The following is a 24,272-nucleotide window of genomic DNA, read 5'->3' on the forward strand; positions in this document are numbered from 1 at the left end:
GACGGTCGCAGGGTTCGGGGGGCCCCGCCCGGCTGCGCCTGCCCTCCTCCCCGCCATGAGGGCTGATCCGCCCGGCTCCGCCTGCCCGCCTGCCCTCCTCCCCGCCGTGAGGGCTGATCCGCCCGGCTCCGCCTGCCCTCCTCCCCGCCGTGAGGGCTGGCCCGCCCCCGCCATGAGGCGGACGGCGGCTCCGTGCGGCAGCCGGCATGGAGCGGCGCGGCCGGACGGAGAGGTACCCCGCCGGGGGGGTGTTGTTTCCCCCTGTCTTCCTCCTCCTCCTCCTCCTTCTGGCAGGTCAGCGGGACCGGCATGGGGCGGGGGACGGGCGCGGAGCTGCGGGCAGCGGGTGTGAGCGGGGCCGGCGGTTTAGGTCCGATGTGGAAGCTTTTCCTCGTCGGCGATTGAATTGGCTTAAGGAGTTGGAAGGGGGTCCCCGGGGTGTCCCAGCAGAGCGGGAGCCACTGTCTGGCTGCAGGGAGAGTAAACCTCAAGAAGACGGGATTGAGAAAGGGCCTCATTAGCCTGTATAAATATATGAAGGGGGTGTGCCAAGAGGATGGAGCAGAGGCTCGGTGGTATTGAGCAGTGAAGCGGGGGGCAACGTGCAGGAAGTCATGAGGAATAACTTTACTGTGAGGATGTCCACACACTGGAACAGATGGCCCAGAGTGGTTGTGGAGTCTCCCTGAATAGAGATACTCAGGAACCATCTGGATGCAGTCCCGTGCCACATGTGCTCTAGGAGGATTCAGCTTGAGCAGTCAGGTTGGACCAGATGATCCACTGTGGTCCCTTCCCACCTGATCTGTTCCATGATTCTGTGAGCCCACCTGCGAAGGATAGACCTGTGATGTGCAGGGTGCCTGTGAAGGCGCCTTGGTGCTCTCCCGTCAGGGCAGAGCCTGGAGGTGTACTGGCATGGCACAGCCATGAGTACACATGCCAAAAAAGAGGTGACATTGCAAAGGCCTGGAGCTGCTGGCACAGTGCTAAAGCCCTGGTATGGGGTGTCCTGAGATGGCAGCCCTGCCAAAGCCATGGTGTGGGGTGTCCTGTGTGGCAGTCCTCCATTGCTGCTTCCTATAGAAGTGTCTGTACTACCCAGGCCCTGCTGTTCTCCTTCTGGAGAGGGGTGTCCTGCTGGCTGCCCTGATTGTCGGCGGGGCTGGTTGGCAGGATGGTGGGTTGATTGTTCTGTTTTTTTCATGTGTTTCTTTAACAGGGGTCATCTCACAGGGTTAGGGTGTGTCTGCCTGGGCTGACCCTTGTGCTGTGTTGCGCAGCCCTCTCCAGCCCTCGCTTGGTGCTCATTTTCAAGCAGAGACCAAGTGTGAGCAGGTTCAGAGAGCTGACCTGCTAAAATCCTGTGAGCAGTCAGGCTGTGAGATGGGTCAGCAGCATGAGTCAGTGAGCAAAGGAGTCTCAGGGCAAAGTGGGAACTTTAACCTACCTGGGGCAGGAATGGGAGCATGGCAGAACCTGAGGTGAGGTAGGGTTGCCCAGATCCCAGCACACCAACCAAAAGGGTCAGCACAGATGAAAGGCATTAATGGCAATGGGAGAATTAGAACCTCTCGGGTGAGTCGCATGGGGAATGGGGAGCTACAGTGCACTGGGAATGCAGAAGCATGGTTTGCCATCTTTGATTTCAAGTCTCTGCCACTGCAGTATGTGACCAAATAGGTCACCAAGGGTGATGGTGTATGGAACATGGAGTCCCTCTGAATTTATCCAGGCTGCAGCTGAAGCCTTGACTATGGGGACGGTGATCCCCAAGAATGTTTTTACAGTGCAGTGGCAGTACAGTGTTGTCTTCTTGGGGGAACCTGACTTAGGACTTTAAAAACACTAAATGCCATGACAGCCCAAGAGGTAGATACTGTTAAAATAGCTTTTCATAGGAATAAAAAGATGTATGCTCTCCCGTGTTTCTTAATTGTAAAGAGCTCTCTTATTGTTGTTTGACAGATTGCTTTGTCCAGCAGAGCATTGTGGCGGGGAGCACTTGTGGCCTCAAGCGTCCTCCTCAGCGGGGCAGAGAGGGCACTGCCCTGCCACACTGACCATGGCCCTGGTGTTGGAGCACAGTGAGGGGAGCTGCTGCCAGATGGGAAGGGATAAGGGAGCCCCAGGCTGGGATTGGGAGAAATAGCCTGTTCTCAGACAGCTTCCTTCTCTCCTGCCACCCTCTAGATCAACAAGAAAGGCAGCCCAGACTCAGGTTTCTTCTGGACTCCTTGCTGGGATGGAAAAAGTTGGTCTGTGGTGTCTTGGTATTTCAAAATGTTCTTTTTCACTTTAAAGGATTAAGTACAAGGAGGAACTGATATGGCCAGCTATAGAATACCCATATGTGGAAAGCACCTAAGTCTGAAATGCAGCATGAGTGGGAATGGGCTGCCATTAGGATTACAGTCAGATCACACTTCAAAGGCAGTTCTATGATTGCATGAAATTGTTTGACTGCATTTTCTTCAAAGCTGTGCTGTACGATTTTGATGTTTGACATCATGAGTGTTATTTTTATTCAGCAGAAGATTGTTTGGCTCAGTGTGATAATGACTGCAAGGCTTACTGCTGTGATGGGACTACTCCCTACTGCTGTTCATATTATGCCTACATTGGGAATGTCTTTTCGTGAGTATATTTGCACTTAAAAGAAAAGGTGTGCTGTGTTTATGAAGTCGGTGTAAATTTGCTGTGGCAAAACTATGTTTTGGCAATAAACTGAGGCAGTGTTTTGGTTTTTTGGTTTCAGTTTGGCTTGTTTTTTTCCTTGCTGGTAACAATCTTTGGTATTCCTTTGAGGTCTTGTGTTACATGAATTATTGAAACATACCAGAAAGCTTGCTAAGATTGTGGGTTCTGTCCTTAGTTTGTGTACAATAGTATAATTTCTGGAGCTAAGCTTTAGAGATAGTGAGAACTTTGTTTCAAGCTCGAGCTGAAACGATCTCTGAATAGAAATCTTGTGTGTTTTGTTGAAATGGTTTCTCACACTGAGTGGATAGTGATTGAATAGTAATTCAAATTACTTGGATTTGAAATTCATATTGCTTTGAGTACTTTTTCTTTTCATTTTCACTTTTATTTACTTGTTTGCTTTTGTTAAATAGTGTTTTGCCTGTTGGTGGAATTTATTGAACAGATTCTAGGTGAGAACAAGCTGACCCTTTAGCAATGTTGTATGAATAGCATGTTTCACAATGCTTTAAAAAACAGGGCAGATGAAATGAAGTGGTTACAAATATTTTCTATCTAGGGAAAAATACAGGAATAAACTTTTGATTAAAAAACATAGGCTCTAGTGCTGCTGTTTGTCTTTGCATTGGTGAGGAAGAAAAGAAGCTTGCCTGCTAATGGACCTGACTCTGGCCTTAACTAAGGTCACATGTGAAAAATGCCAGTCACTTGTTTTTAAAATTCTAAAAGTTTATTAATAATAAAATGGTTATAAAAATGGTAATACAATTAGAGTAATAATAATTAGGACAATTTGAATTAGGATAATATGAGACAATAGAAACAAAGAGTTACAGATGTCCGGGTACATTTTTCTGGGCAGCACAAGCCCGAGGTTAACGAAGAATTAACCCGTAAAAACAACAGCTTGTTGCATATTCATACACCTCATACATAATGCATAAATTCCATTCAAACACAGGATTCTGTCTGGTCAGTGTCAACTTCTTCCTCTTAATCCTAGTGTCGAGGCAGGAAGAAGTCAGCTTCTTCTGATAAGAGAACAATAAATTCTTTTTCTCTGAAAGATTTAGGTGTCCTGTGGCTGCTATCTCAGTGCGAGTCCTTTCTTTAGAAAAAAAGTATCTTACATAGCATAGTTTCTATTTTAACATTTTGTTGTAACCTAAAACTATATTTAGCATACTACTTAAGAGAATTAATACAGCATAACTTTCTAACATAACACATATAATACTCATTTTAATATTTGCAAAAAGCCAGTCACAAAATATGCATTTTTCACATCACATCTCACAAGTCGTACATTCATGTGCTAGGGCAAACCTAAATGAAACATAAAATGTGGTTCTTCATGATAGGGCATCTTATTTTCTGTTGTACCAATTACACTAGTAATTTCCTTAGCCTTTAGCATACAGTCTGTGACTTGATTTAGGTTTGTGAGAAATGGCTACTCACTTTTAATAATTTTAGAAAGGTTTATTAAACCTTATCAAAAAATAGAACAGAAGACTGAATAGAGAAAATATTATGGTGCCAGAAGCAAAGGATTTTTCCCACCATGTGCTCACCCACACAATGGAGGTTTTCCCTTTTTAACCCTTTAACCCCTCCCAAAGTTCTGTCCATCTAACCCCTTCTTTGCTGTCCAGTGGTGGAGATGACTTCCTCAGACCCTGATTGGAGGTCAGATGTCACCATAGTGACAAGCCACCCCTCCCAGATGTGCCAGCCTGGCTGTCTCTTGATAACAACGCAAGGGGGTACAACACAACTATAAATCTATAAAACTTTCTTAACATATATACATGATACTTGTCTGTTCATTGTGAGAGTCAATCAGTGCATTACTCATCTATCACAGGTTTATATTCTTGACTAAAACCAGAGAGGATAAAAATGACATGGCATATGGACTGCCTGGTACTTGGGGAAGACTGAGTGGGAAGGTGGTGGTTGTTTTTTTTTAGAAAGACTCCTCTAATGCAAGTTTTGTTTCAGCCATGGTACCTGGGGAATATTCCAGTTCCCATCAGTATATTTTATAGCACTTAGAAGGAGTAGGCAGAGTGATGGTATTTTAATACAGAATTGATCCACAGTTTTTAAAACAGATCACATGCTTCCTGGCCTTAAGTAAATAAAATTATGGTAGAACACCAGAATCCTTCATTCATCTGGAAATGACAAAGCATGTATTTAAGATGGATGTTGTACAATGATAAGTGATTTTTTTTTCCTGATTACTGAGTGAATGTTTGCTTTCATTTGTTTTTTCTATTTTTTCATTTCAAAATTGTTTTTCCATTTACAAGCAAAAAGGAGTTTTGCATTCTGAATACCTTGTTCCAGACCACGTGTGGTTAGGAATGATGGACACAAGAGCACAGGGCATCACATTATAAGAAGGAGGCTTCCTGTAGAACACGTGGATTTAATCTCTCATTTCTGTGAGTGCATAGCTAGCATTTGTCTAGCCTTATGTTAGAGCTGTGCTTTGTGAAGGCCTTGACCAAGGGGTTCTTTAGAGGGACTGCTGAAATGCTGAAACCATGCCTTTAGCAGCAAGTTGACACCTTTTCTTTCATATGTTTCTTTAACAAATGTAAATAGGTATTGAATTAGAGCTGAGTGTGAGTGGCTCTGACACATTTGGAAGGGTTTGTGTATATCTGGGTGGATTTGAATATTAGAGGAGGCTCTTGCAAGTGCTGTTTGCCACAACACATCTTGAAGAAGACATTTGATCCTTCAAATTTTTTATGGCTAAATACTCCAATGCATAGACTTGAAGATCAGTCAGCAGTTGTTGTATTCCTTTGACCCGAAATTTTGCATGATTAAGTCACAATTTTTTTTTTTTCCGTAAAAGCAGGTCAGGACATGTCTTCTTTATGCATGTAATCTCATTTTGAAAACTTTCCCCTTCCCTCTCCTCTTCTCTCAGGCTTTATCCCAGGCTCAATTTCACTCCTCCATCCCCAGCTCCTCTTCTTCCCCACTCTGAGTGGCGCAGGGAGTGGGGAATGTGGGTATGGTCAGTCCATCACAGCCCATCTATGCTGCTCCTCATGCTTTCCCTTGGTTCAGTGTGGCTGTCTCCTTGGTGCAGTGCTGTAGGAGTTGGAGAAATTATGTCTTCTCTGACTTACTGTAGTTTTACATGGACAAAGTACAGTAAGGGTCATTTGAATGCTATGGAGAGGAGAAATTATTTTGAAACTCTCTAAGGGAGATCCTTGGCTGGAAAATATCTGGGTTAATAATTGTCAACTTTCATAGACTTACATTCTCTCAAGCCAGCTGGGGATCCAAAACAACTTTTTGTCCCCTGGGAAGAAAGAAGAAGCTGTTTTCTGTATTGTGAATGTTGTCACATATGTGTGGTGTTGATTAATTAAAAAGATGTGAAGCTCTTTAGCAATCTGGGAAAGAGATCATCTCTTTCTCTGCCCGTGTCCACTGAGGCTGAGCACGAGCACACTGCAGAATGCCAGTCCAAGGCAGTCCAAAATGCAGCCTTGGTGTTCCTATGAGGAAATCCAGCACAGCTATAAGGCTAGGAAAAGCAGATTATGTGGTCATGACTCCTGTGTTAGATATGAATTTAAACTCAGACTTAACTGCTTGCCAGTAGTCTGAGCTGTCACAGCTTGAGCAGGATTTACATTTTGATTTTGTTGAGTTTGATTCTGTAAGGAACTAAATATGCTAAATGAAACAGTTCTCTGTGCAATTAATAAATGAGGAAAAGGCAAAATTAAAACATGGTTGTTTCCTTTGACAATTAAATAGGAACAAAGGACCTATGTGCTTTAAATCTATGAGCTTTCTGATAAGATGCCCATTACTAATGAAAACCTTTTCCTCTGAAATCTATTGAACCTTGATTTTGAAGGGATAAAAATAGGAAAAAGAACTTAATTAAATTGCTCCTTTGAAATGGAAGGATTTAATTTATCTGTTTCTCTGTATCTCAAAAGTTGTTGTATACAACAGGGTCTTTCTTCATACCACACATAATCTGGTAATGAGTCTAGCATAACCTTCAGTTTCTGAACAGGTGTTTGTTGTTTGAAATTAAGGGTTTAGAAAACATGAAGGCATGTATGTTGCTTTATCCACATGAGTTGTCTGATCAGAAAAAAGAGAAGCAGTAAATCTCTTTCTTTTTAATTATCTATATGATAAAGGAGGGTAGAAATAGAATATGAAAAAAAGGATTATTAAATAACTCCTAAGCAAAACCCAACTATTGAAACATTACAATAATTAAGTAGCTAGAAGATCGCATACTTCATTACTCACAAGCTGGCAAGTCATAAGAAATGTGCAAGAGCCTCTTTATGACAGGAAATACATCCATTAAATTACTCCATTAATCCATCTACACCAGTCATTGTATTCTCCTTCTCTATGGGTTTTGTATTGATTTTACCTTCTATTCAGTGCTATAGACAAGAGGATGCCATTGGAAACAGGTAAAAATGCCTTTCCATGGCTGATAAATCATGGGGTTTTTTGTTCAGACAGACAAATGTAGCTGAAGTGTGTAATAGCAAAACTGCAAAAAAAGCCACTCAGAGTGTAGGCTGTCCATTGGATCCAATTGTCCAAGAAGTTTAAAAATCGAACTGTATGATGAAGCACCTTCATAGTTTTCCCTGTTTTCTCCAGTTTCTTCATTACACACAGTAATGTTTTGCTTTCCTCCATTCTTTTGAAGTCTTAAATTTTTTTTAGTGTTCCTGGTGGTACTTTGCTCTTGTGCAATGATTATAATTCCTCATATATGTGAGTGACTTATTTGCTAATTAAGACAACTGATGCCGTACTCAGCTGGTGTTCCTACTCTCCATCAGTCTTTTTCAGTCTGTGCCTGGATGTGTCTTTGTCACATGGCCAAAATATCGTGGCTTCCCATAATGGGAATCTCATTCTGTGGGGGTAATATGTGTGTGCCAGGTGATAAAACCATGGCATTCTGCATGCTCTTGATGGGTGTCTGGAACTGACTCCCATCACGCCCACATTGCTTGTCCTATTCCTAAAGTGTGCCTGTCCCAAATTTCCTGTTTGGAATGTTCACTATTGTCCTAGGGTGACTTTATGATGCTCACATCCCCATTTGTCTGCTCCAGAAATAAATTTTGCACCTTTGTCTGTTTAGCCCCAAAATAAGTTTTGCATGGTTCCAAGAGCCAAGGGAGGGAGAGAACAAGTGCAGTTTGTTATCAGAATCTGCACTTGCTCCCCAACATCCTTCTCCTGGACTGTGATGTCTGCAGCACAGACAACGATAGAGTGCTCTCCTTTGCTTTTAGTTAGTTTTCAGCTAGCTGAGGCAGAGAAGCTCCCTGCACCATGGTTTTTCTTTTTCTTGGAGCTGTTTAAACCTGCTCTGCACTGAACACCCATGTAAGAGATGGTCTGAAGTTTCCCTCACTTGCTTCACGACCACCGTGACGGACAGAGATTGAAGGCCCTTCCCAAGGACTGAGACTTAAAATTCTGACACAGGGGCACTGGGCTGGCTGAAGCGGGATGTCTGCCAAGTGTTACCTGCAGATGTGTTCGCTGGACCAAGACTGGTTTCCCATAGAAACAATGTCCTGAAACAATGGTTCCTGCTCACTGCTGAGACTGGTTTGTCCTGTTTCAGAACTGGACTGTCTGCACTTGTTCTCAATGGACTTATTCTCCACTGTCCTGTACCTGTTCCCCTCCCGGAAGAGGACTATAAAAGACCCCTGAGTTAACCAAAGACTATGAGATTCTCCCTTATGTGACAAGACAGATCTATTGGCTGGATCACAAGGATTTCATCTCTCCATTGGTAGCTACATCCCCCCCTCTTTCTCTCTCTATCCTTTATCTCCTTTCTAATCCTTCTATCACATTTGCTGTGAGCACTCAACAAATGCACTTTTTATTTCGATTAATACTGAAATCCCCTCTGTGTTGTTTTTGCACTCTGAGATCAGTTAACAAATCATCATGACCCCGGCTTGTACTAGCAGATCATGACATTACAACCCAGAACAGCGCTGTCAGCTCACAGGCCTGGGCCGCGGCATTTCCAGCACCAGAGGAACTGATAAGAGACTGAGTAAGCTGAGCTACAGCCCACAGAGGGATTTTCGGAGTTTGTAATCTCTTTTGGAGTGGCAAGGGGTTTTACTATTGTTTAATATTGTTCATTTTTTGTGCTGGCCAAATGCTTTGCCTGTTAAAAAACAGGTTTTTTCACTTTTCTCCAAGGAAATCTTTTTCCCAAACTAGTCAGGGGAGGGGCCACTTGAATTTTCTTTCTGGAGGAAACCCCTTTAGAGGTTTTTCCCCAAATTTGCCCTAAACCAGGACAACTATTCATATAAAGGATGAGAAACAGTGAGGCTATTTCTTGAAAAGTGAGGTACAATCAAGAGGTGTGTTGCTGTAGAGTGCGACACTCAAATCAGAAGGCTGTGTAGGGCTATTTATTAAAGCAATATGTTGCCTTTATAGTTTTACAGGATATTTACATTTGCTTAACAAACACATACACTGCCCATTGGTCATGAAAAAGAAACAAAACTCTCAATAGGTGAAAAGGAGCCACGTCACTCTGTGAGCCAAGTCCTTATCTTTTAACTTTCTCTCTTTCTTCATGTTGTCATGGTGATAGTATTGGTACCTTCCTTAAGAGAGATACAGGGCTTTCCTTATCTTCAGGAAGCCTTTGCTGGCTCACAAGAACAGCACAAAATGCCTTTCCTACAGAGGTGGGGCACCACTGCTCATAAAACTGATTGCTATAGAGATATCAGTGAGCCTCATTAGCTTGACATCAGGATTAGACCTGATTGTGGCATCTAGACTGTTGGTTCCTAAAATCCTGTTAATTCTTGCCTCTCTCCCCAGCTCCTTCTGTTTCACATATGTCACATACCAGACTCAGGGTGTTCTGCTGCTTCTGCCAGGTCTGACATACTATCACCATTTTTTCTTTTCCTGCTTTGCTTGTTCCCCTTAGTTTAGAGACAAGTTTATGAGAAAATCACTTTATAATGACTATTTCCTCTTATATTGGTATTGCATGGCCTGTTTTTTTGGTAGTGGAATGGCCACAGAGGTGACTTCTGTGAGAAGGTGTTGGACGCTTCTACCATGTCCAGCAGAGGCAGTCCCTGATGGCTCTGAAGACCGACATGCTGCTGGCCAAAACTGGGCCAATTTGAGAGGTTGTAATGCCTCTGTGATAACATATATAAGAAGAAAATCAAAACAAAGTTATAGTTGATAGTTCCCTCTGGCCTTGGACCAAACCAGACCAAACAGTTCAGGAAAAAAAACCCAAAAACAAAGGAATTATTGCTGCCATAGTCTCCAAGGCCAGGGAAAGGGATAAAAACCCAACCTCTTGCCTAAGCTAAAAATAACCCAAGCTGGCTAAGCAGCAAAGTAACCACCATCCTCACTGCATCCACACCTGGGATGCACACCTCAACCACATCCTCACCTGGAGAGTGAGGCTTTGAAAAAGCCTGCACAAGAGCCCCAGGGCTCCCTTCTTCCCCCAGACCAACCTTAAAGCTACAGCAACCATTTTTGGGCATAGAGCAGATGGTAAGGGAATAGAAAAGCATCCCAAGACAGTGCTGGAAACCCCATGCCACATTTAAACATGTTCCACTCTTAGTGATGAAGTGTTTTTTTGAATCAGGACATTTGCATTCAGCTTGGCTTTTGAGTGTGACTAGCCTTTGAAGTTTAAGAAGCACAAGGAGAAATCTTCAGCAGCACAGAGAGGCCCAATTAATTCTTTCTTATATTAGCCTCTTTGGTTCTTCAACATACTTGCTCTTAGGATCCCCTTTTTTACTTTGCACTTATTGTACCATTTGTGTACTTATTGTACCATTTGCCTATTTTGCGTCACATCATTCTATTCTTTCATTTATCACTTGCCTTCCCCAGAGTGGGAAAGCGTAATTCTACTTCATCCCTCAGAAAATTTGTTGTACAGTCCAATTAATCTTGTTGAGTTGGCAGTTCAGACTGCCTGATCTGTGACACACTTCTGGTACCGCCAAGAATGCCACTCCTATGCCATGAGACAGGTCTAAGGGTAATATCTCATCTCCATTGGTCCTGATGGGACAAAAATATCTGTACTGGAGTAAATATTTGCTTAAGACAAGAGTGTTCCTGTGTTTTCTATGGGACTAGCTGATTAATGCAGTTGCTTTGGAAAAAAAAGAAAAAAAAATTAATTTAGAGAAGTTTGGAATGGAGGCTGCTAATCCCTCTCTCAATTGTGAGCCCAGATACAACATGTGAGGCACGGTCACTAGATGTGGTGTGTCTGGAAACATTTATTAAAAGTGTACATAGCTTTTATAATATTTTTACTATCAGGCTAGAATAGCGTGGGTCTGGATAGTCAATAGTATAAGTGTTCTGATGACTGGTAACCAATAATATACATGATCAATTCCCTAAGAGCAACATCTGCTTTTTTCCCCCCAAGACAAGCATTTGTATAACAATTTCTTCTGCAAAACTACTATGCTTCTGCTACTTGTTACATTTTAGAAACCTTGTTACATGTCTCCCACCTTGACTGCATAGTCCTTTCTTTTCTTACTAGAAGCTCTTTGTTTCCTTTCCCCACACGCAAAGCTTTCCCAGAGCTTTGGTGATTTAGCACTGACTCAGAGAGACGTGAGTCCTTTTGATGTCTGTGTATTTTTTTTCATACCTACTGCAGCTTAGCTCTGAATTCGGAGCTTTTGCTTGTGTCGCACTGCTAGGTCAGTGCAACCAGGCTCCCACTATCACAGGCAGCCCATAAATATGCCAAGCTTAATGTTCACAGTTCTCAGTAGCTCACCGCTGCTGCATCTACTGGAAAGCTCTTCCAGAGCCATATTTTTCTGGTCATCGAGAATCTTTTCTTTCACAAGCTTTTACTACAAGTCTGCTAATTCTTGTAATATTTTTTAAATTCACCCTTCATTTTGATATGAAATTGTGTAATAACCTTTTTCATCCTTTCTCTAAGTGATGGATTGTGGACTGGGTTTGTTTTGGGGAGCTGCTATATGGCAGAGTATTCATCCATTTTATGTATCACATGTGATTCTTTGGGTGTCCTGTGCAGGGCCAGGAGTTGGACTTGATGATCCTGATGGATCCCTTCCAACTCATCACATTCTGTGATTCTGTGATTCCCATTCACTGTATTAGTTAACTGTGTACATTTAAATGTATGTCTGGATTCAAAAGTATAACTCTCATTTAGTCAGTGGGGTATGGTGGTATGCACATACATAGAAGGAAAAGAATACATAGAAGGAAAAGAGTCTGCTTTCCTGGGTAAACATTTCTTTGTGTTACTTGACTGTGCTGTTGAACAACCTGTCTGCTCTTTCCAACAGTTGCACATTTTTCTGAAGTGACTATAATGGACTGTGATTCTTGGGGGAAATAATTGGACATCTTGAGCATATATCTTAATGAAAACGGTATTAATATGTTGTTTAGTGGTTGTGGATGCTTTTGATGCTTTGAATATTTTGCAAGCCATGTAGCAGCGTTCAGTCAACTCCTTCATGCTGTTGCAAAATGGTGTCAAGTTTAGATTACTTACAGGTTGTGGCATAACAGCAGGATTTACCTCAAGGGAAGAAACGTCACAAAATGTTGTGTTTATAGATCATTCTGTCAAAATAGCTCAGGTTGTCACTCCATCTGATTTTGCTACCAGAGATATTTTCATGGATAGGATCCATTAAATAGGATAGCCAGGTCTCCTGGCTTGTGGATCCTGTTGTTTCTTCCCTTGAGAAACACCAGCTCTGGTAAACTGCATGGACTTACTGGAGCACACAGGATGGCAAAGGACAGCTGAAGGCTGGTTGCACTTCGGTGTTCCTGGTTGTGTTTAACTACTGTCAGATGTAATAAGAGCCTTCTGCCAGGCTTCCTTGTGCTTCAGCAAGGAGGGAGAAAAGCATTTCTTTTTTGCTTTATCTCATTAGCATAAAAACAAGGTAACATGTCACCAAAACTGTGAGGAAGGAACCAGGGTGCAGGGGGTGTCTCTTCTGCACAGCTCTACAGGAGTAAGAAGTGTCCCATCTCCTGGGAAAGGGGAGGAAGAGACTGGATCCTCTGTTTGCATTACCCCACTGCCTGGGGTTTCTCTATCCTTCACCTGGGCCATGCAGGTAGCTGAGCCAGCATGTCATGCATTTCCAAGGGAAGTTATTGCTGACTTATCAGTAACTGGCTCTTCTCCAGGCCCCAGTGATCAGCTGAGGTGGAGGAGGTCAAACCTAGCTCAACATTGCTTAATGTGTGTGCATGTCTTTACTGTGTGGCGACTTCTGCATCCTCAGCATAGCTGCACTCAGATAAAGCAGCTTTCATCATTTTACGGAACATGTAGAAGCCACAGCATGTTTCTCTAAGTATAGTTTAATTTTCAGTTTTTTTTAGTTTTCTGACTCATAGTCCTCTTCTCCAGAAGCATAAAATGATTCATATACCCAAGCACTTAACACCGTTTCCATTTGTAAATGGCATTTCATGCATGCTTAATGAGGATATTCCAAACCACTAAAACCATAATTTGCTTATGCTTCGTAATAAGGTTTGAATCCTGCAAAGACTTATGCTAATACTTTCAAGCTCATTGTAGGTTTTTGGAAATGATGATTTAGAATCAGAATGTCCTCTGGCTTAGTCTCACTGGGTCTTTGTGCCCCGTATAAGCTCTCACACAGCACTTGGGAAGAGAATGAGAAATAAAAATGGAATTGGTGCTGTAAATCTGACAGAAAGAAAAGAATGCAGAAGAGGCTCTTTTATAGCTTTCACAGGGGTAAGATTTGAGTATTAAAGTACATTAGAAAAAGAAAAGATTAAAAACATTTTTTTCATTTAATCTGCTTTAGAATTTCTAAAATTAAACTATCAGTGTCTTATTATTTTCATATGAAGAAATGAGGGAAAAATCCCTTTGCTGGGTAATTCAGATAGATTTATTTAGAATCAAAATACATGTTTCTAGCTAGTACTGCCATTTTAAAAAGCTATTGCATGGTTGCTCAAGCAATGCACATATTTTATGATTTTAAAATGGAATAAAATAATTTATGATGTTAGGTTTCTAATGTCCTAATTCCCACTTTTCCTGACAGATCACCCAAGAACCACTCCAGATTATTCAATGTCAAAAAACCCCTAAATATTTTTCATTTGTCTAACACATTGAATTCTAAAAGCAGTAAAATATTCTAATCTGAGTTGAAATTTAATAAATGCATTTATTTAATGCATTTTTGAGGAAAAGTTTATATTCTCAGAATCAGATTTATAAAAAGGTCAAAAGGCATTTTTTTCTGGTCCTTAAGGTAGTGTTATTTGTTCGTATTCAGATATTTTATTACTTTTCTTTATTCAATGTTATTTTCACTTTGTTGTTGTGAAAAGGATTTTTGGTTACAATTTTCCTCTCCTTTGTTGCATTAAATGGCAAAATTCTCTCCTCTATCTTCCCTCATTCTCCCATAACTTTAAAAAAAAAAAAAAAAGGAAGAAAAGTCAATAAGCGCTTCTGCTTCAGGAGTGATTCATCACTCATTAATGTCAATGAAAGAGTCTAACTGAAGCAATGCATACAGTTAGGAAAGGACCGTGAATTCCAGTTCCTGCAAAGCTCAATGCATGCCATGTGTGTTTAGCTTTGTAGAATTGGAAATGGCTTGGCTCCTTGGCAGTCAAAGCTGTTTTCCACGTGCAGGTGCTGCCACCAGGGAACTGGAAACAGCTCTGACACTACTTCAGCAAGTGGGTCCCTGTGCTCCCTCCCTCACCATGATGATCTCCACACAACATTCCATTACAATGAGCAGGAGCATTGCTGGACTTTCCAGAAGGTGCAAGATGAGCTAAAGCCTCCACTTTGGTTATACTCCTTGAATGCTTTTCCAGTGATGTGGGCAGTGCAGGAGCCTCTCAGAGGCTTTAATACAGGTGTATAATGTGGGGGTGTTCGCAGGGTTCCAGGACGAGGGAAGAGATGAGAATCTTGACTCCATGTTTCAGAAGGCTGATTTATTATTTTATGATATATATTATATTAAAAGAAAATGGTATGCTAAAACTACACCAAAAGAATAGAAGAAAAGATTTCATCAGAAAGCTAGCAAAGAAAAGGAATGGAAAGGAATGAATAATAAAATCTTGTGACTGCTCACAGCCTTGACACAGGTGGCTGACATTGATCATCAAGTAAAAACAATTTCACATTGATCATCAAGTAAAAACAATTCTCCAAATCACATTCCAAAGCAGCAAAGCATGGAGAAGCTGAAGCTTCTCAGCTTCGCAGGAGAAGAGATCCTAACGAAAGGATTTTTCATAACATATGTCTGTGACAGTATATACAAAATCACAAACCGGACAGGACTGCTGTGGAACACACCTCGAGCTGTTTATTTTCCAGCATCAGTCTCATTACATGGTTAGGACAGTGGGAAGATGCCAGCAGCTCTCATCCTCCGCAGCAGCCGCAGAACTCAATGTTACAACTTAATTTAAAAGTTTTTCAACCAATCACACAAAGCAAAAGCATACTGACAGTAGATTTATGCAACCACTATAAGCACATGTACCTCCGGTTAAAGCAGTGCTTGCTTATTTCGAATACAATACCTGCTTGTAAGCCTTAAGATACAATTTTACCTCTGATTTTTTAGGATTCCCGCAGCCTACACCCAAGACGGATGACTGGCATGGGATTTTCAGGCAGATATAAGTTTGGTCTGTTTTCATATCGGGGTTAATTGTCCAATTACAGCTTCAGATCGTTAAGTCACATTCCTCCAGTTCGTTCTCCCCAATTTACTTTTGAGTATACTTTTCAAGCCTGAGGCTGTGATGATAACCTTGCTTCTCAGGCCTGGAAGGATTGTTTTGTCTGACCAAACTCTGATGAGAGCTTACTAACTGTGACAGCTACAGCTGGTCTGTAGCTGCGCAGACAAATTGGCCATAACAGACACGAACTTGACCAGCCTAGCTCACTAAAGAATAGAAGTAAACAAGCCCCTGGATATGATAATTCATGTTAATAAACTCAAACAGGGGACCTCAGCCAATCCCATTGAAACCTGGATGCAGACATATCATTGGCCAGTGAGCTGGGCGGTGCTAAGACTCCAACCAATCAGATGTTTAAATGCAGGAAATTGGAAGCCCTAATAAAGGACACTGGACAATAAACCTCAGCTGTTGCTGTGTGAGCTCACTGTGTTCTTATTGCATGCCTGTCTCCAAAGCTCTGACAACTAACACTCTGTATGAAGTTCAGAGTTAGACACTAATGCAGTACAGCATCTGAAAAATGTGAAAGCTAAAAACTTTAGGTGTCACTGTGCTTTTGAGCCACCTGGCCTCTGCTGTGCTAACACAGGCCCTTCTGTGAAATGCCTGTCTGGGGATTAGGTCCCAGCTCTAAACAGCCACATAAAGTCTAGATTTTTTCACTTTGCCCCCTAAATGAAATGGAGAGGAGAGTGCTGGGGTGTTTTTTTTGTTTGTTTGTTTGTTTTTTGTTTTGTTATTTTTTTGTTATTTTTCAGAAACTGCAATAAATAGGTAGGATTATCATGTTAGGAGCGGTAGGCTTTTCTGCAAGCTACCATTTAATTCTCTTTCATTGGCTAAGGAACGAATTAAATAAAGATGTTCCCGGTGAAGGAAATCGGGCAGCAGAGGATGGTGAACTCTCAGTTATGACTTAACCTCTTAGTGACTTAACTCTCAGTGATGACTTAACAAACCTAGAAATAAAACAATACACTTTCAAGATAATATCAGTATAGGAGGTGATACAAAGGTTGGTCTTTTTTAGAGGCCTGCAGCGGCAGATATGGAAGTTTTCACAAAATGCCCACCCCCATGTGGGTTGAATACAGTTTTGTAAGTTTAGCAAATTAGCATAATTGACAAAAATCACCAATTAGAGACATAAGTGCTGATGCAATTTTCCCCAGTTCAACCTTCTCTGAATCCTCCTGCCTCAGATGGAAACTAAACTTTGTTCATGAAAATGTGTCTTGAAGAGCTGGTTTTCAGCCTTAGTTCCCAGAAAGAACCAAGATAGGATATGGGGCCTTGTACTCCCTGGGGCTTGGAGCTCTGAAATATGTTTTATCTTTCTGCCTAGGGAAAAGGTAGGGAAAAGTCCTGGGAAAACTAGCCACAGATACAACAATAGGCTACAGAGATACGAATACATGTGTAAAGAATACAGGAAATATATAAAAGGAAAAGACAAAAATTATGTGGCATCACCTGCACCAACAGCTCATGCCACAATGCTTATAGTAATGGCTGGATGGCAAAAGGCTGTCAAGGAATTGGTTTTATGTGGAGAAAATGAAATACAAGAAGGGCCAGCCTTTTTTATGCAAAACTTTGCAGCTGAAGTTGATTGGAATGGATAGATGTGGGGAGATGGAATGTAAGAAAATAGTGCAGCAGGTAATCTCACACCTGAGGAGTTGCTGCAGAGCCAATTACTAAAGATTAGAAACAGGCCCAGCTCTTAACAAGCCATACCTGTAGCCAATAAGGGCAAGTGCTACAAAAGAGCAGGGTGGTTAGCTGTGAGGAGAGCTGCAGTTTGCTAGCTAGCTGTGAGGAGAGATGGTGTTTGTTGGCTGTGCTGAGAAGAGAGCTGGCATTTGTTGGCCGCACTGTGAAGTGAGATGGATATGCTGGCTGTGAGGAAGTGGAGTCAGATGACTGCTGCAAGGACCAGGGACAGGCAGCACATAGAGGAGCTGCGTTGTGAAATAACTTCAAGGAGGTAGGAGGCCCTGGAGATATAAAATTCCTTGTGCTATAACAACCCTAGAATTCCTGCTAAGACAACAAATAGACAGCTGTGAAACAATGAAGACAAGATAGCTTGCTTGTTGAAACAGCAAGATTATGAAGGGCATCTCTGAAGATGCCTTGAAGCATGGCAGAGTTCTCTATTAGTTTTCATATCTAATATTTACTTCTCTTTTATAGCCCATTGACTTGGAAATCTTGAGAAATTGCTACTTTTTATTACAGCAGTTGCAGTTCTTCCTTTTTTAAAAATCACTTAATCCATGTGTCACTTGCATCCTGTTGGTGAAAGTGTTAAAAGCCCCATCTTTTGACCCTTTCCCTCAGTGTCTGCACAGTTGTCTCACTGACCACTGTCTCACTGTGTCTTTGTGCAGAATGTTCCCTGGCACATCAAAATCACATCATGTGTGGCTCTTTTGGGGATTTGTTACAGGCATAAGGCAGACAGCAGATACGCCAAAAGGTGCTGAACTATCATTCTTTCTGGCAACTGTGACTCTACAGGTTTAGCTTCAGGCTGGGCAAAAATACCTTTTAAGATACACTCCTGGGTAAAACAATGCAGGTTTGACTGTTGATAGGTCAGAGATTTCAGGATCTAACTGGTAAGATGTCCAGAAGTCAAAATAGTAACTTAGGCTGCTCCAGCAAGAGCTCCTCAGAAGGGGAGCTGCAGGATTCACCTGCATGGAGCTCATGGAGTTTGCAGAAGCTACTGTAATTAAAACCAGTATTAGAAAGGATATGTTAAGAATTACTAGAAATACCATTACCCTGTGATTCTCTTAGGTGTCTATACTCAGTAACCCAGCTGCCAGAAGTAAACTGTAACTGGGGATTAATAACTTTTTGGAAGCCCACTTTGTCATCATGACTTCTCTCGTGCTTTCATGCTTAGAGGGGTGAAAGTGGAATAATTTCGGACTGTCTTGTTGCCATTGATTCAGAGAGTATTTTATATGGAAGGGTCAGCCAGCAATTCAAACTGTAATCATAACAAATAAAAATCTCTAAATTAAAGCAAATACTTGAGCCATATTTTTCTATTTAGGTAAACATTATGTTGGGCCTTGAATTTGTAAACACAGCAAAGAATGTTTTGGAAAATGAGAATTGTGTTATGGCTTCTATTTCCTTTGGAGGGAAGCATGTAAAGCACATTAAAGAGCAAGGGGAGGTCATGACTGCAGGGAACAGGATGTCTGAGAGGGAAAAGTGGGGCAACAGTTGCTGCTGCAAGTGGACAGAGGAGAGCATGAGGTGAAAAGTGTTAACTGGAAATCTTGCAATAGTCTAATCAGAATTATTTCACAGAAAAGGTAAAAAAGGGAAGGTTTCTTCTTGTGTACTTACTTGTGTACCTCTGCCCTTTTTTAATCTCTTGTTTTAGTTCAAATTTTTGGCTTGGTTTTTTCCTTATTCCAGCAATGTTTTGAGATTTTGGAAGTGCCAAGACAGAGTCTGTGTTTCCAAGACAGCATCTGAATGTGTGCACATGTTGGTCTGATAAAAATGCTAGATAGGGTGGGCTAATTAAAATATATTTGCTTAACCATGTTCAGTTAAGAACATTTCTGTATAGTAAGTATTGTGCCTGCTGTATTGCATCATGCTCCTCATGCATCATTCCCTCTATCCATAAAGTTATTTCTGGGCCAGTCCTGCATTGAGTCATAAGCAGAATGGAATCGATGGCATCCCTCCCTCTAACCCCTCTGACTGGGGGTGCAGGAAGATCTCAGGCAGGGGAAACAGCCTGGGAGCCAGCTAGAGGAAGTTTCTACTCCCTTTACTGTGGTAGCTACTATGGCTTTTCCAGGGCTGCTTATTTGAAGCACATTGCAGCGCTGCTGGCAAGCAGAACATCTGGCAGCGTGCTGGAGAGAAGAGCATATGCTTCAACATAAAGGAAGTAAGCATAAAATGTCTGCATATCTTGCAAAAGGCAAATTTTCTGAAAAGTCTGCCTGACAATAGCCCAAACCAGAACAAGCTGTAAATACATATCCTTTTGGTTTACACATTATCTGATTTTTCTGTTTTCTTTTTTGCAAGTGTGCCACAGTTACACTTCAGTCACTCAGCAGCCCTTTAACAAGCTATATAAGTTGCTCAGGTCTGGCAGTACTGGTGGGCAGCATGTCTTTTAACCTTTTCTAAGGTTATGTAGCTTATGGAACTGTCTCAGAGTGGTGATCTATCCACATGGAGCTGGAGGAGAAAGGTGAGGAACTAGGATGATTGCTCATTATCTTTTCATTGTACAGCTCCTGCTGAGGGTATTTTGGTGCTTGAGTCCAGCAAATATAGCATGGTAGAGAGGGAATGGCATGGAGGAAACTATCTGAAAGGAATTAAACATTAACAACACACCTTAAATACAACCAAGTAGGAGCAAAAGAAGGGAAATAGTGTTCAAGTGCACTCTGTACCCAGTTTTAACGTAGATATACAGGATTTGTTTATGGAAGCAGACAGTCATCACCTTCCACCCTGTGGTAAAAAGTGTGTTTAAAAGAAATACTAGATGGAATTTTGTGTAAATGCACCTTGCAAAGCATCAAAGGCAAGCCTGGTCCATTTGTGTTGCCACTCTGTAAACTAATTTTTTAATTTAAAAGAGGAAGTAGCTGGCTTGACTGCTGAACTAATTTCTGGGTTGGATGTTTTTTCTGCCTGTGTTACCCTGGTGTATCCCTTTTTCTAGGGCTGTAGAACTCTGCTGAGAAGGCTGCTGGCTCAGCCATGGAGTACCCCAGCTGAATCAGTCTCTCCTCCACCAGCTTTTGCTCTGAGGTTTTCAAGGTACCCCAGTCAAAATACACTGGACAGCAAAATCAGTCTCTTAGAGGATCACTCACTGTGTGGTTTTGTCCCTATGAAAATAAGGGTGGGGAGGGGCAAATGCCTCAGAACAGGTCTGTCTGCTCTGGTGGAGGCTGGAGAAAATGGCATGTGATGCTGCTGCAGTTCTGTTACTGGTCCAAGTAACCAAGGGGTTTGCCAACCAAATTGGATAAATAGTCCAACACTGCCTCCCTCTGAATCACATTGTGTCTGATTAAGAGTCCAAAGAGTATTTTTTTCCAAAGAATATTCCAAAATATCTAGATCAGAGTGCCAAAGATCATTGATTTTTTGGTTTTATTTTATCTTAGAGAGTGAGTTTTAAAAAAATCACCAGCTGTGTTGCAGTTTGACACTGGCACAATGCTTCCTTTCAAATTGAAGGGTGAGAAATTGAAGGGCTTTTATTAATATTAGCAGTAGTTTTTCGAAGTGTATTGCATGAATTTTTACTAATATTATTCTAGAGATGCAGTGCCAACAAATCATAAATACAGAGAGTTGGCAATAAATTAATTGGAGAACTAATAAAGTACTGGAATTAGGAAAGATGATGAGATGGAAGAGATCAGCTGAGCAAAGTCTGAGAATGGCACATCTTTCTTGCAGTAACATGGTAAAGAATATTGTGAAGACAGAGTGGGAATACTGATCCTCACATGTTTCTAACAACATGCCATACTTTATCAAATTGTTGTAAAATTGCTAATGATAGCAATTATGGGACGAAAAGACCTTTATGCCAGTATAAATGCATCTCTGGTGCAGAGCACTGTCCCCTCTACAATGAGAGTTTCTAAATTGATACAGTACTATAAAGTGAGCTGGGCTTTGGCAAAACTGGTAGCTCAAGCTCACCTGTGCTTGAGCCTGTGTCCTGCAGCAGAGGACAGGAGTCCAGGCACTGAGGCAGAAAATCCAGGGCCCATAAACACTACATGCTGTGTCCAGGGGGAAGCAGCCCAAGCTCCCAGAAGACTTGGTGGGCTCTGGACTGATGTTACTCTCAGAAATGAGACTTGGTACTATGGTAAATAGTGCCAAAAAAACTTATTTATTTCCTGACTGTTTGACAGTCAAGAAAAAACAAATCTAATACCATGCTCTCAGAAAACAACAAAAGAGGTTGAGAAAAAATGCAGTGAGGAGTGGCCAGGGCTTCAAGGCACGAAGCAGTCCCTGTAGGCAGAATAGCCAAGAGGGACCAGGTTTCTGCAGGGGAAGAGTTGGCTGGCTGGCATGATTCTAAATGTCTGTAAAATTGCACGCAGTGCAGAAGAAAGGGGTAGCTGGTAGGTGATGAGCTGAGGGCTAGGATCCCCAGAGAAAACTATTGGGTATTCAGTTTAGAATAGTTACAGAGGGCACAGTTTGTCAGACACATAATGTTTTTAAACTGAAAGAAGGCAGGTTTAGATTAGATATTAAGGAGCAATTCTTTACTGAGAGGATGGCAAAGTAATAGAATAAGTTGTCCAGAGAAGTCTCATCCCTGGAGGTGTTCAAAGCCAACTTGGATAGGCTTGGAGCTACCTGGTCTAGTACAAGACATCCCCACCAATGGCAGGGAGGTTGGAACTAGATGGTCTTTGAGGTCCCTTCCAACATAAACCATGCTGTGACTATATGACTCTTCTATAGTTCAGCTGGGAAATTCTTTGCCACCTGAGGCTGTGGGTCCTAAAATTTACCTGAGCTTAGGTTAAGGCTGGACAGGTTTGCAGAAAAGAAATCCATCAAGTGATACAGCAAAAAATTAACCAACCTGTCTGGGCCAGAAATGTTAAGCTGGGAATGAGATTTATATTCTTTCCAGTGGGATGTTGCTAAAAACAGGAGGAAAGCTTCTTCTTTAAATAGCTGATTTTTATCTTGACAGTGTCTCTTGACATTTCTACAGCTTTAAAATTATTTTTCCCCTCTCAATCTTTACTTTCCTATGCATTATTTTTCTGTGGTAGTCCTCTCCTCTTCATTGGCTTTGTTTCTGTGATGGACTTTGTAGGCACAGTTTGTGAAAATGGGGAGTGGAGCTGCAGCCAAGCCTCATCCCTAATGGGCTACCACTGTGCAGGACAGGTGAACAGTGTTGAAGGTAATGAGACATGGAGTGCCAAGGTGCACTGACCAGCCACAAAAGGGTACAGGGGGCACACAGGTGTAGTGCATGTTAGATGAAGGGTAGAAAAGGTTGTACTTAAGAACAATACAGAGCTCATGCTTGAAGTCTTCTTCAGTGTAAGTTTTACCTCCCTGTTAGGACTTTGCATAATGTTTTCCTTCCTGCTGTTCCATTTCAAAAATTTTTTTTTGAAACTTCCTAGTTGCTCTGTGGCTCTGTTGTGTAGTTTCCAAGTCTTCTTTTGCTTTAGTCTTCTTTTGCAAAAAGTGCCACTTTTCTATTGGGCACTTGCCCTTGAACAGCTTTAAACCCCACCATATCCCTCTGTGCTTCTATACAGAAGTCTAAAATATCAATAAATAAAAAATGAGAGAAAGAGGGATAAAGCAAGTAGGCTTTAAGAAAAAGGCATATTTGCTTATAGGATATTTATTTTCAGAAATTCTGTAATAGGGCAAAGAGAAACCTTAACATTTCAGAAAAAATACATGCTTATTTTTCTTATATGTCAGAAATGGAGTTGTAAAGGATTCTCAAAACCTGACTGAAAGCTCACAAAGCTTTTGTACGTTTTTTCTACATTTGTGTGCAAACTCTGAGATAAGCTGTGCTGACTTAGAAAGGCCATGGAATAGAGATGACATTGTTGAGAAAGAGATTGAACTAGAAACGACTTTAAAACAATGACCTTGCAAAAAGACCAGATATTTTGGAGAATTAGAACTGTGAAAGATGCAATGTAGTAAGACCACATGGGGTAAATAATAGATGATTGGTGTTAGAAGTATTAGTAGCATTGTGTGGCAAAAGCTAATAGGCTGAAAAATTTCTAAGGTGTTGTAACCAGGAAATAGGTTGGCTTCTGATAGAATGGCATTGAGTTTTACATCTCTTATGTCTCACCCTTCAACGAGACTGATACTGGAATAAAATCTTTTAAAATGCCTCTCTGTTGCCCTGTCTCTGTAAAGCTGGGATTTCCCAACACATATATTCTAGTCATGGGCTTTCCACAAAAAGAACAAACATTTCATTTTGTGCTGTGTGCCCAGAAAAGCTGCTACATGACCACTGTCTTGCCAGGATTTGATGCTGAGAAGATGCAGCCTGATAAGTGAGGCAATGTGCCCCTGGTTTCACTGGGGCCATTGTGAGGGGCTTTAAGGGCGGGTCTCTGAGCCAGAGTGAGTTTGCATTCTGACTCACTATTAGCTGGTGGTATGGAGTTACATGTATTCTACTACATACATTTGAAAGAGTAAATCTCCTTAAGTCCTCTCAATCAGTGTAGTTGTGCTTAGGTTCAGAGGCCTTTTCCAACAGTGGACTTCAGCCCATTTTTTCAGGTGGAGGCAGGTGCAGAGAGGCTTTCTACAGCTGTGTCTTGCCAATAAAGAGTGCAGGCCATTTCTCAGCACAAATGGAGTATGGAATCTGGCTGAACACTTCTGGAGCAAATGGGATGCCTTTGCCTTCAAAAACAGTGGAGGCAAACTATTTAAACTGTGTTATACAATCAGCTTTATTAATACAGGACTTTTAATTTAGCACTAGGAAGGTAACATGTGCTGTGTGTTCCATGCTTCTAGGATGGAGGTTGAGTTTTCCTCAGGGTGCAGCTTGTTGGAAGCGCAAGAAACTGTTGTGGTTTCTGGGGTTTGAGCAGATCAGCCAGGCAGAGTGTACCAGGGATGCAGGA

General features: G+C 41.7%; 1 protein-coding gene across 1 annotated transcript in view; it reads left to right on the forward strand.

The window, feature by feature from the left end:
• Positions 1-206: 206 nt before the first annotated feature.
• Positions 207-24,272, forward strand: part of CYYR1 (cysteine and tyrosine rich 1) — a gene marked incomplete at its 5' end in the record, with an annotated part of 30,839 nt that continues 6,773 nt past the window's right edge. Inside the window, 2 exons of the mRNA XM_084201065.1 lie at positions 207-294; positions 2,532-2,637. Coding sequence (XP_084057191.1) covers positions 207-294; positions 2,532-2,637 — 194 coding nt within the window. The remainder of the gene's footprint in view (positions 295-2,531; positions 2,638-24,272) is intronic.

The sequence above is a fragment of the Fringilla coelebs genome (genome assembly GCF_963513975.1).
Source record: "Fringilla coelebs genome assembly, chromosome: 2".
NCBI lineage: Eukaryota > Metazoa > Chordata > Aves > Passeriformes > Fringillidae > Fringilla > Fringilla coelebs.